Source organism: Choloepus didactylus, chromosome 18 (genome assembly GCF_015220235.1).
Source record: "Choloepus didactylus isolate mChoDid1 chromosome 18, mChoDid1.pri, whole genome shotgun sequence".
Classification (NCBI taxonomy): Eukaryota; Metazoa; Chordata; class Mammalia; order Pilosa; family Megalonychidae; genus Choloepus; species Choloepus didactylus.
The window spans coordinates 25,664,710-25,677,749 of record NC_051324.1 but is presented as its reverse complement, the minus strand read 5'-3'; the positions used below and the strand labels follow the sequence as shown (position 1 = coordinate 25,677,749).

The following is a 13,040-nucleotide window of genomic DNA, read 5'->3' as shown; positions in this document are numbered from 1 at the left end:
CCCTCCTCCCAGGCTCACCACCACCGCAGCCCGACACCCACTTTTGGCCACAGTCCCTTCTTAGCATCCTGCTCCCCTGCAGGGTCCCCTCTGCTTGGCCAAAGGAGGCAGCCTGGAGGCTGCTGGGGGCAGACGGGGCTGCAGGCCCTGGAAAGAACCTTCAGTGGTGCCCACCGTCCTTGTCTGCTGCCCTTGTCCCTCACCTCGCCTGGCCTTGCACGCCGTGCGGTACCAACAAAGCGTGTGCTCTGGGCTGTGTGTGTCTCGGAACCTTTGCTCATGCCGTGTCCTGTGCCTGGGGTGCTTGTCCTTCTCCCCAAACCTCCTTTCCGCCCAGCCCACTCCTATTTGTTTATTGAGGAAAAATTATTCCTAACAAAGTTTGCCATTTTAACCATTTTTTAGTGTACAATTCAGTGGTATTAATTTACAATCACAAAGGTATGCAACCATCACCAACATTTTCCAATTTTTTAATTGGAAAAATACCTATTTCCAAAATTTTCCATCACCCCAAACAGAAACCGCACCCATTTAGCAATAACTCCTCTTTCTTCCCATGCCCCAGCCCCTGGTCACCTCGAATCTACCTTCGGCCTCTGTGAATCCTATTCTTTTTTAAGACTTTTCTCAGGCATGACCTTTGCCAGGAGGCTCTTCCTGATCCCCTCCAAGACTGGTTGGAAGTCTCCTCTCAGAATTCCCATAAGGCCCAAGCAACGGGATTAAACACTAACACAAGGCAACGTGGGGCCCTCTCTGCCTCCAGAAAATGAGTCTCTGGAGGACAGCCCTGACCCATCGGACCCCTGGGCACCTCTCTGTCCTCCTTTTGGCCATCTGTTCCCTCGCTATCTGCATTCCAGCCATGCTGGCCTCCTTTCGGGCCCTCTGCTTGCCATGTTCCCTCTACCTCGGGGCCTTTGCACACGCTGCTCCTTCCGCCTGGAAGTCCTTCCCCCACATTTCCATCTGACATTCACCCATCCACCAGGACTCAATGCAAGCCTCACACTCTCAGGGAAGCCTTCCCCAGTGCCCACACTGGGCAGCACCCCTGCACACGTATAAGTATTTATACAAGGCTCAGCTCTCCTCACTAGTTCCTTAAGTTGAGGGACCATGCTTGTCTTGTTCACTGCTATGCAACCAGTGTCTGGCACATAGTAGGTGCTTAGAAAATGTATGATGGCAGGCAGGAGGGCTGGGGGGCTGCTCTGAGCTGGAGCCGGGGAAAGTAATCGCCCGCTGCTTCCCAGAGGGACCCTCAGGGCACAGCTCTGCAGCAGCCCAGGGGCGTGTACTACTGCCCTTCACAGACTCTGCCAGGCCTTACAAGGCAGCACACCCCAGGGGAGGAGATAAAGTGTTTCTTCCTCTAAAAGGTGCTACAACAGCTTTTGGCTGCTACTGAGAGTGACAGGAGGCTGGGGGAGAACTGAAGGGAGAGCTGGAGAGGGAAGCAGGGGTGGGTCATGCCAGGCACCTGTATGAAAGCGCCCCTCCCAGCCTGTAGGAGAGGACAGGCTGTCTCGCCTGTCGTCAGAGGAGAGGAGGAGGAGGAGATGATTTCACCCTGTTCTCTCTCCCTGCGGTGCTAGGTGGGGGCTGGGTGGGGGACATTGAAGGGATTCACTTGAGGAGCCTTCCGGTAAGGGGGACAAATTAATGTCGTGCAAAAATTCCTGCAAATCATGCATAACTCCTCTCCTCTTGGGTGTTTCAGATTAATTTTTCTATCCCCCTTTGATGTTTCAGTTCTGTCCCCTTGCAGGCTCATAATGTTTAATTGCAATTTCTTGCACCTGGTCCTATTTGGGGATGTGCTAGCTCCAATAACTGGTGCGTTTGGACAGATGAAGGGGCACTCATGGACTTATCAGATCCCAGGAACCACCTCCAACCCCTAGGAAGGCTGTGGGAGGGAAGGGAAGACAAGAGAGCCACTGGGAGCACCAGGTCTCCAGCCACAGGTGGGCAGACGATGGAGACAGCCTGACCTACCCAGAGCCAAGGGGTCCGTGGGCTGAAGGAGAACAGGAAAACTGCGACCCCCAAGGGGACGATGGGGAACTGGAGAGTCATCCCCGATGTGAGCAGGGAAGAGACCTGGGAATGACAGAAGCTGGCTGCTGCTCCTCGGCCAGAGGGCAAGCTCTTCATTCATGAGAGAAATTTGACTTGGTCTGTCCGTCTGTGCCAGGCACCGAGCTATGAAGTGAGCATCCAGAGATCCAAAGCCCCTGCCTTAAGGGGCTTGTGGACTTACAGCTCAGTGACAGGAATTTAGACTGGCAACAAAGAAGGCAAATGAAGAGGGATGGCTCCTGCAGCCTGTTGTGATAGAAGGAACACAGACGTGGGAGGCAGACGGAGCCAGGTTTGGGCCCCAGCCCTGCCACTCACAAGTTAAGTGACTTGGGCAGGGAGCTCGGCCTCATTCTCATCTGTGAAATGGGGATGAAATGGTAGCTCAGCAAGCACACAGCTGCTCAGCGCCCAGCTCAGGGCCCGCTGTGTGGCGAACATTAGATATGCACTTCTCTCCCAGCTCCTCTTTCTGGGTGCCTGGGAATGAATCTTGCCAAAGAAGGGAGAGAAGAAGGGGGGCCGAGAGACGGGAAGGTCTGGGAGGGTCTCAGAGGTACTCACTTGGCTCTCAGGGCCAGCTGCCGGTCATTGGGGCAAACCCACTGATCATTCCCGCTGCCGAAGATGGTGTCCGCCATGGCTTGGAGCACCCAGCCTGGGGCAGAGAGTCACATCTGAGACGAGACACAGAGACAGAGAGTGAGTGTCACTGGCTGGGTCATAGATGGGAGACACAGACCCTCTGATCTTTGGGGCACCAAATAGGTGGCACTTCCAACTTATCCCCCACCCCCACGTCATCCCCTACTGATGCCTGGGAACCCCACCATTTGGATCAGGCTAAACACTGCTCACTCAAAGCTCCTATTTCAAAATTCTGGGAGGGATAAGTGAGTGGGTCACATGGCTAAGTGACAAGAGTAGGCCTGCCTGGCAGGACATCAAACGGTTAGAAGCGGAAAGGAGAGAAGTGGCACACCCTGCACAATTGTGGACCGTGCTGGCAAGCCCTGGCGGGCGTTTGATCCCTGAACCTCCCAAGTACAGCCCCAGCTGTACTCAGCACGTGGCCCTGCAGGAGGGGCCCGGGTCAGGGGCGGGTGGCCAGACGGCCTGGGCAAACCCCTACACTGGTGCCCAAACTGGGGGACCCGGAGCACACAGGGGTGGCTGAAGCTGGGCACCGTCTCCAGCTCAACCACCAAGGCCTGCAGGAGCTCTGCTCCCCACGAGGGTTCACGTCGATGGATCCCAGGGCGGCAGCTGCAGCCAGGACCACCGCTCAGTGCAACTCCAGGGGGCACCAGCCACAGGGACCACGATGGAAACGGAGCCTCCCACAGCCCTGCAGGATGAGGACCCTGCGCCATTGCTTCTGCACAGCTAACTGAGGCACAATCTAGCTTAGCCAGCTTTCTCCTCGCCACCAAGGGTCCAACCATCTCGTTGGACATGAGGGTCCTGCTCAGGCATTCTGAGGGGCGTATGTGTTGAGGGGAGAGAAGCGAGGGAGAGAGGGAAGAAGGAGGAAGGGCAGGGAGAGACGAGAAAAGAGAGGGAGGGAGGGGGAGAGGAAATGAGTTTGAGGATATCTCAACCCCCTAGCAAGGGTGAGGGGCTGCACCGAGTCATCCAGACTCCCTGGTCTAACCTCATCTGTACCAGCGGTTCTCAAACCCAGAGACCCTTTACACTTACAAAAATTACTGAGGATGGAAAATAAAAACTTCCTTAAAATGTTAAACACGTTACCATGCCCCAGCAATTCCACTCCTAGGTAAATATACCCAAGAGAACTGAAAGCATACGTTCACACAAAAACCTGTATGTGATGTTCAGAGCAGTGTTATTCAAAATAGCTAAAAAGTAGAAACAACCCAACTATCCATCAACAGGTGAATGGATAAATAAAATGTGGTATATACATAAAATGGAATATTACTTCAGCCATAAAAATACTGATGCTTGCTACAATGTGGATGAACCTTGAAAATATTATGCTAAGTAAAAGAAGCAGTCATCAGAAGTCACATATTATATGATTCCACTTACGTGAAACTTCTGGAATAGGCAAATCCATAGAGACAGAAAATTAGTGGCTGCCAGGGGTTCACAAATCAGTGAGAATAGTAAAAACCACTGAATTGTATACTTTCAAAGAGCGAATTGTATGGTATGTGAATTTTATCTCAATAAAACCATTATAAAAAAAATTGAGGATGCTAAAGAATTTTTGTTTATGTGGGTTTATCTACTGATATTTACTATATTAGAAATTAAAACTTAAAAACATTTTAAATTATTTATTTAATTAAAAAAACTCAAATACATAATTAACATATTTTATGAAAATGACTATTTTCAAAATGAAAACAATTAGTGAGCAGAATGGCATCGTTTTACATTTTTACACAAGTAATATCTGGCTTAACAGAAGACAGCTGGTGCTCCTGTCCGCTTCTTCACTCCAGTTTTTGCGACATGCTTTTTGCTTTAAGCACACGAAGGACAGCCAGCCTCTGACAAATGTGTATCGTAGTTGGAAAAGGGAGGAGTGTTTTAATAGCCTTTCTGGATAATTGTGAATATTCTTCTCTGCTACTGTACAAAAACTCAACAGACAGTCTTTTCTTAAAGATGAGTCCCAAAGTGGCATCTGGAACCTCATCAGTGAACTTTTCATCTTCTGTATGCTTGGGGGAACATGAAGCCACACAACTTACTATTTTTATGAAAGCAATTTTGACCCTGTAAATGCCCTGAAAGGTGCCAGGGCCCCCGAAGGAGCCCTGGACCACACTCTGTGACCGGCTGGTCCAGACCAAAGTTGTCCATCTCCGTGATGGCCAGCAGGGGGCAGGCTGACCCTCGGCCGCCCTGGACGCCACCCGCTGGGCAGGGCCAGGCGCCTGCTCTTCCAGGTGGACCTGACACCCCATCACGGGGTGACGGGAAAGGGACCCGGGCAGCACAGGGCTCGGGGGCGCTGGGTGCCACAGTCACCAAGGGCTTCCTCAGATTTAAAGTCTTGACCGTCTCCCAGATGAGGTGAACATCAAAGCCAGGAAGACACAGACAGGGTCAAAAGAAGATACGTGCATCAAGAACTTTACCCCGGTGTCCCATTTTCAGCCTTCAGCACACTCTAGTTTGTGTTTGGTTAATAAATTTCTGTTATTTTGTGAATAGCGCAGACACATTGCTCCGTGTGGGTGTTAAAAGCGTTACTCTATTCAAAGGTAACACTTAAAATGTACTACAAGTCAATAGCTCTGTTCCTTTACTAAAAAAAAAAAAAAATTGGGAGTTTCAAGAAAAGGAAAGTGAAGGGGTCTCCCCAACCCCAGAGAGGCAAAACTGGGTGTCCAGGTGTCCAGCGGTCAGCCTCATGGTCACCGTGCCTCCTGCAGGGTGCCCCCCGCCCCGAGACTCTTGGAAATCTCCGAGCCTTCCTCCCCGTCCTGCCGCAGCTGGGCACGGCCAGTGTGGAGATGGCCCCTCTGCTCTGCTGGGCACCCCCGAGAATCAGGGGTTCACCAGTGGTGACTCCAGGGGAGAGGCCACAAGCCAGGAAGGCTTGGGGTGGTGGTTCCTCCGTGGGAAGACCCCATCTTCCGCAGAAGCTGCTGAACCAAAAGGGTGTGGAGGAGGGTGGGGGGCAGGGGAGGCCCCTGTACTCTGATGCTCAAACCTTCATCTCCTTTTAGGGGGGACAGGTCAGGGACACCCAGGAGAAGGCAACGGGGAACACAGGTGGGAGATGCAGCAGCTCCTCAGAGACCCCCAAGAAATCACCCCCAAATGAATCGCTAGGGAATAAACAATCTCCCTTTTGTTTTGGGGGGTCACTTTCTAGCAGAGCCAGAGTTCTGGGATCACTGGCAAGGGAACCCCCAAATCAACATGTCTCTGTCCCCAGACCCATTTGGAGTCTGTTACTACTTTGTTTTTAAACTTGAGCCAAAACATCTTATCAACTGCCGCCACCCATGGGCTGTCCTGTGCTTTGTCTTCCTAAATCTAGTCATTATTCTTGCTGTTTGAAGGATGAGAGATGCAGCTCGCTGTGTGGTCTGCTACCTCGGAGCCAGGTTATTATCTCCCCACATCACGTCACCGGCCATGACTGATGTGGGGAGGGTCTGTGGCAGTGAAGAAGGTGGGAGGAAAACTCCACCAGGACAGAAACACCCGTGGACAGTTGTGCTCTTACGTGAGCTTGCTGGCGGGCAGGAAGGAGGTCAGTTATCTTCTCTGGGCATCAGTTTCTTCATCGGTACCCAGGAAGCCGAGATGCCAGGCTGGGCCGACCGCCCCGGGCACTCCTGACCCGGGATTCTGACGGTGCAGAGCTACATGAGGGAGGTGCGGTGGCAGGCAAAGGACTCAAGAGGGCTCCCGGGGTGGGACCAGTGCCCCAACCTAGGCCAGCAGCCTCCAACCTTGGAGGTGGGAATTGGACGCCTGCCCCCCACCCCCAGTCTGGTCAGCTCCCAGGGCGGGGAGGGGAGGACACAACAACTAAATCCCCCATACCCCAGCCCCTCTCACTCCCGGAGTTTCAGGGAAGGGTCAGCGCCAGCTGCTGTACAGTCAAGGGAGACGGCAGGTGCGGGCTGTGGGCACTATCTGGGCAGATGGTTCCGATGGTAAGTTCACGGCCAGGCACGTCCACAGGGAGGCTCTGAGCGAAGGTCACACACGAGAACCCAGGAGAGGTCAGGCGCCCGCTGCGGGACTGCGGTGCCCGTCCGTGACCACGGCTGGCACCCCAGAAGGCACCGCTGTCCTTTGCCCGCACAGAGCAACCTCCGGACAGATGGCGGGGAGGAAGGGCAACTCGGAGAGGCCCGTTTTAGGAAACGGCCGACAGAGCCTGCTGGGGTTCTCCAGACCTCATCGGTGTGAGCTGGCGTCCACAACCGGCTCCCCACCCTGCAGAGGATGAGGGTCTCCCCAGCTGGCCCCCTCCCCTTTACCAGCGGACTCCTCCAGCTAAGCTGGGAGCCCACCACCCTCCCACACCCCTCTCTGCTCTGCTCCACGCGGGGTCTCGTGGAAGAGGGCGGGGGGGGCCCTCCTCAAGTTCCAGCCTCGTGCTCGTGCTCGGAAGAGCTGGGTCCTTACAACCCCCAAAGAGCAGAGCTACGTGAGTCAGCCATGAATACATGTCAGTTCATCCTGGACAAAAACTAATTAACAGGGCAACAAAACAGGGGCTTACAGGAGGCGAACGAGAAAGCAGGGAAGGTGCACTCACAGATTCACGAGGGGAAGGACGGGATCAGCCAAGGGGCCTGGAGGGGAGCAGCGGCAGGGAGATTTTGTGGAAAGAAGGCTCGGCAGAGCTCTGCTCGCTTCTGTAAACTAGGGGCAGGGAAGGGGCACAGCAGGGCCAGGTCTGTCTCTGAGGCCCTTGCAGCGGTGCTGTGACAAGAGAGGCTGAAGGAGAGAGGGGGGTGTGGGTGCTGTGTGTGTGTGTGGATGCATGTGATCACACGTGCACATGCTCACGTGAGCTTGTGTGTATATGTGATCCCGTGCAAATATCCTCACACGTGTGCTCGCGTCTGTGTGCTTGCGTCTGTGTGCTCGCGGGTGCTCATGCGTGGGTGTGTATGCGTGCTCACGTGTGGGTGATGCAATGAGCATGGGTCCAGGCTGCTGGGGAAGGAAGACCCTTGGTGGGGTGGGGTGGGGGGGGACGTTCTCTTCCACCTTCCCTCCCCACTAGCCCGCGTCCTGCTTCTCCCCCTGCAGGGCGTGCCCAGCCCAGGACCTGGGCCAAATGAGGCGCTAACTCATCTACACCGAACTGTATTCCGCTGGAGAGATGGCCCTTCCTGGGAAGGAGGAATTAAGAAAAACCAGACCAACTCGGAGCCGGCAGTGGGGGCTAACCAGTCTCGGTGCCTTGTTGACTCATAGGCAGTTTGTTCCTGGAGATTCCCCAGCGGGTGGTGAGCCCGCAGTGGCTCCCTCTGACAGCTGGAATGAATGAATATTCTCCCCGCGGAGGGCCCGGACACCCGCGAGGACTTCTGGGTGCCGCCTCCACCCGCCCCGGGGGACAATTTGCAGCGTAGGGGCTACTCCTGGGCTGGCTCACCCCTCGGGCGCACCCATGCCCCGGGCAGCTCGGGGAACCCTGCAGGGACGGGGAACAGTTTCCTGGTGCCGATTTCCGGAGAACGTGCCTAGGGGATGGAGGCTGATGAGCCCCAGGCAATTTCCTGAGACAGATCTGTGAAAACAAACACATTCTTGCAGGGAATGGGATTCTTCTCCCCCTGCAGTCACTCTGGGTATTTGTCACTGCAGACAAATGCTACAGCCTCTGCCAGCCACAGCTGGGTGTCTCTGCAGAGCCAGGTCACTGTAGGATAGTATAAAGGAAAGACCCCCACACTTACTCATCATCCCACCCTGCAAATGATAACTCCTTTTTTTTTTTTATTAAATTCAGTTTTATTGAAATACATTCACACACCATACAATCATCCATGATATACAATCCACTGTCCACAGTATGATAACATAGTTATGCCAAATGATAACTCTTAACATTTTTTTTTTAAATGTGACTTCTTGCTAACATTGGAGAGCTTCACTAAGTTCTTGGCACTAGTTAGAATAAAGCTTTAATGACACGATGTGTTGCAGCCATTTTCAGGGATCCTAAGGACTGCAGTGTCCTTAAGGCTTGTAACATGGCTTTACTATCACCAGCTTTCTCTAAATTTCTGCAGAAAAACACTCAGGTAAGCCGAGTTATTGGCTGGTTTGACTCAACATTTTAACGTAATGCCTTCCAATTTTGTTCTAGGTATTTATGTATAGATTTAAAATAAAACTTGATTCCTGCTATGAACACTTTTATTCTGTTTTCAAATCATATAGTACTTTCCCATATTATTAAAATTCTTCAAAAATATGATTTTTAATTGTAACTTAGTATTCTGGATATCATAAATCTTTAACATTTTCCTGTTTGGAGGTGTATAAGTTGTTTCCAATTTCTCTATTATATTCAACACTAAAATGAATATCCTGAATGATAAGACTTTGTGCATATCTCTGATTATTTTCTCACTGCAAATTCCCAAAAGAGAAAGGAAATGTATTATTTTCAAATGTATCTTTACGAAAACTTTTACTATAGTAACATTCTTAGTCTCTTAAAGCCTCATGCCTGCTCTTAGCAAATTGCATCCACAATTGATCACCACAGAAATTTCTATTTGAAGGCAGCTGTGTCCTGATTAACCAATAGGGACTTTGTATTTTTGAACCCAGAACTCAAAGATGGAAGAAACTGACTATCTGTAAATCTCTAATAAGTTGGTTTCAATAATGCATACAAGTTCCCTAGGCACTAAAAAAAGGCCTCCTTTCCATGGACTCTTGCATCCACTTGAAAAAAGGCTTTTTCTTTCTTTTACCTTCTATTTCCTTAACAGACTTCGTGAAACTCAAAATCTGGTGGGAACTCTGGCCTTGGAGACCTGAGTGACCTGGGTGGGTCATATAAATTCTCTCTTGCCTCAAGTTTTCCTCAAAAAAGGGGAAAATCCCTACCTCACATCATATAAAAAATTAACTCAAAATGGATCAACAACCAAAATATAAGGGATAAAACTATGAAACTCTTAGATGAAAACATAGGGGAAAATCTTTATGACTTAGTATTAGCTGTGTATTAGCAATGGACTCTTAGATATGGCACCAAAAGCCAAAAGCACAAACAACAAAAGAAAAAAAAAATTGACAAACCAGACCGCATCAAAATTAAAAACTTTTGTTCTTCAAAGGACATCATCAATAAAGCAAAAAGACAACCTACAGAATAGAAGAAAATATTTGGAAACCATGTATCTGATAAGGCTTTAATATCCAGAATATATAGAAAACTATCACTCAAAAACAAAAAGACAAACAACACAGTTAAATACTGGGCAAAAGACTTGAAGAGACATTTCTCCAAAGAAGATACATGAATGGCCAAGAAGCATACAAAAAGATGCTCAACATCATTAGCTATTAGAGAAATGCAAATCAAAACTACAATGAGATACCTCTTCACATGCACTGGGATAGCTATTATTTAAAACAAAACGAAACAGAAAACAAGTGTTGGTGAGAACATGGAGAAACTGGAACTCTCACACGTTGTCAGGGATGTAAAAGAGCAGCAGCTGTGAAAAACAATTTGGCAGTTGTTCAGAAAGTTAATAATTATCATATAACCCAGAAACACCACTCCTATTCAAAAGAATCGAAAGCAGGGACTTGGGCAGACATTGGTACACCAATGAACTTAGCAGCATTATTCACAACTGCAAAAAGGTGGGAACAACTCAAGTGCCCATCAACAGATGAATGGATAAACACAATGTGGCATATCCATACAAGGAAATATTCAGACACAAAAAAGAAAGTTCTCATATGTGACAAAATGGATGAACCTTGGAAACATTATGCTAAGTGAAATAAGTCAGACACAAAAAGAAAAATACTGTATGATTCCACTTATGTGAAATATCTAGAACAAGCAAATTCATGGAGACAGAACTTGATTAGAGGATACCAGAGGTTGGTATCCATTTAGTTTCTGTCCCCACTTTTCTACTCATCCATCCATACACTGGATAAAGGGAGTGTGATCCACAAGGCTTTCACAATCACACTGTCACCCCTTGTAAGCTACATTGTTATATAGTTGTCTTCATGAATAAGAGTTTCTAATTAGGGTGACGACAAAGTTTTGATAATGGAGGTGGTGATCATACCACACCATTGAAAATAAGCACCACTGAACTATACACTTAAAATGGTTAAAATGGCAAATTTTATGTTATATATGTTACCACACACACACACACACAAAAATTAATTAAAAGAAGGGGGACAGGTGTGGATGACATGAGAGCACATTAATGTAAACTCTAGAGAGCAGCACAGATAGTGATTATCCCAGGAAAGCACTACTGTTTGACCCCAACCTTCCAAAACTTAGTGTGAAAAACATTTTCAGCCTTTAGCTGTCTCAGAGATATACTAGAATTTAAAAAGATATCCCAGGGGCAAAACCACCTGCCCTCAGCCAAGTGTCACACATGGGATCTTACTGGGACCAGGGCAGGGACAAAGCAACCTCCTGAGCAAGGGCAGCTCCTTATCATCCTTCTCTTCCCTGGTGCAGCTGGTTCTCTCTCCTGTCTTTAGGCCCCAGCATTTCACTTCCTTGATTTTATTTCAAGGACACTTGTGCTGATACAACTGATCTTCCGGGGCTCCCCAGGGTGTGGTGTGAATGAACGAGCTTTTGTTGAACCCCGGGGTCCCTCAAGCAGTGGCAGTGGGCAGCAGACCCGAGTGCCCACGGCAGCCAATTTACTCGGCCAGGGGTCTGCATGGATGCAGTCGTGGGTGTGATCCTGGAGGGATGCCCAGAGCAACAGACCACAGGCCACACAGCTAGGACAAACAAGCAACTGTGACAAAGGAGGCCCAGGTACCAGGGCCTGGGTGGCCCGGGCAGACCACCTCTTGTGGGAAGAGAAGAAATGGTGCAGGGAGAACAGGGGGAAACAGGCAGGCGGGATGGGGGGCACCCACGTACAAAGGCAAACATGGGTCACCAGCAAGTGTAGGACACAGGTTCCAAACAGACACAGAAAACTCAACCCCAGTGCCATGTGAGGTGCAGGTGGTTTTCTCTGAGCTGTTGGAAGTACAAGGCTCAGAATAGAATGCTTGGCCCAGCAAGAGCAGCAGGACTGGCCGGCTGACCCATAGACGCAGAAGCAACCACTGAATTTGGGGGTGGTTGTTACGCAGCAGCATCATGGCAATATAGAACGGATACAAATAGCATTTGGTAAATAAAATCCCAACCCTGACCTCACCATCCAGCCAAATGCCTCCCCAGAGCCATTTGGCATTTGGTTTTCAAACTTGTGCTGAGCAGTGAAAAAGCAGAAAAGATCAGATGAGGAAGGTGAACAGGAGACACAAGAGACAAGCAAAACTCACTCCACTCCCCACCTACATGTCAGAGGAAGGACCCTGGGGAGAGCGTGGTGGGGAGACGGACATGGAGCCTTATCACGTAGTCTCTGCAGGGCTGGAAAAGAGGCTTCAACTCAAGGGCCAAATCTGATCTGGCATCCAGAGAGCAGTGTCAGAAAGGGTTTGGAGCTGGCAGCCCCCCTCCGTAGGAAAGAACGTGGGGATCTGTTGGTCGTGTCTGCCTGCGTGTAGGAGGGGGAAGTGGCTGCACATTTGCTACTGCTGAGTCTGCCATCCGAGGTGGCTGGCGGTGCCAGGGGAGGAGGGTAGAAAGGAAGGAGGAAAAGCAGAGACAACTAGAAAAGAATACTTGCCACCAAACTGGTGCTTCCCAGGGTCTCAGACACACCGCGTAAGAGCCCTCTGTGCTACATCCAGGTATTAATATTCCAGGGAACCCTTAGCAACAGGCCCTGACATCTGCTCGGTTACCATGATACGGGAAACCCGATGATGGCAGCAAGATAAGAGCCCATTCATTCCCCTCTCCTCCACCTGTCATGCCCTGTCTGAGGAGAAAAGGTTCAGACAGGAAGCCTCAGAGGCTTGTCTGAAACCCTTATGAACTTGGAGGCTTCTTGGGCTGATTATGCACAACGCAGGGCTTGAGTAGATTCGGGAGATGAGATGAGCCTCAGGGAAGCAACTGCCTGACAAACTTCTGGCACTGTCCTCGAGGATCCTGCCAGATCTGCTTCCTCGGATGCCCCCCTGTCTTAGTTTGTTAATGCTGCAGAATGCAAAACACCAGAGATGGACTGGCTTTTATAAAAAGGGGGTTTATTTGGCTATACAGTTACAGTCTTAAGGCCATAAAGTGTCCAAGGTAACACATCAGTAATCAGGTACTTTCACTGGAGGATGGCAAATGGCGTCCG

General features: G+C 50.1%; 1 protein-coding gene and 1 non-coding gene across 2 annotated transcripts in view; both read right to left on the bottom strand.

Moving 5' to 3' along the window:
• RPH3AL (rabphilin 3A like (without C2 domains)) overlaps positions 1–7,140 on the bottom strand; it is a 192,960-nt gene extending 185,820 nt beyond the window's left edge. The window contains exons 1-2 of the mRNA XM_037810480.1: positions 6,305–7,140; positions 2,653–2,765 (exon numbers count right to left, since the gene is read on the bottom strand). Coding sequence (XP_037666408.1) covers positions 2,653–2,729 — 77 coding nt within the window. The 5' untranslated portion in view covers positions 2,730–2,765; positions 6,305–7,140. The remainder of the gene's footprint in view (positions 1–2,652; positions 2,766–6,304) is intronic.
• A 1,606-nt stretch (positions 7,141–8,746) lies between these two features.
• On the bottom strand, positions 8,747–8,876 carry LOC119515025. Its single transcript, XR_005212923.1, has one exon. It is a non-coding gene; the product is annotated as a small nucleolar RNA SNORA33 (small nucleolar RNA).
• Positions 8,877–13,040: the final 4,164 nt, after the last annotated feature.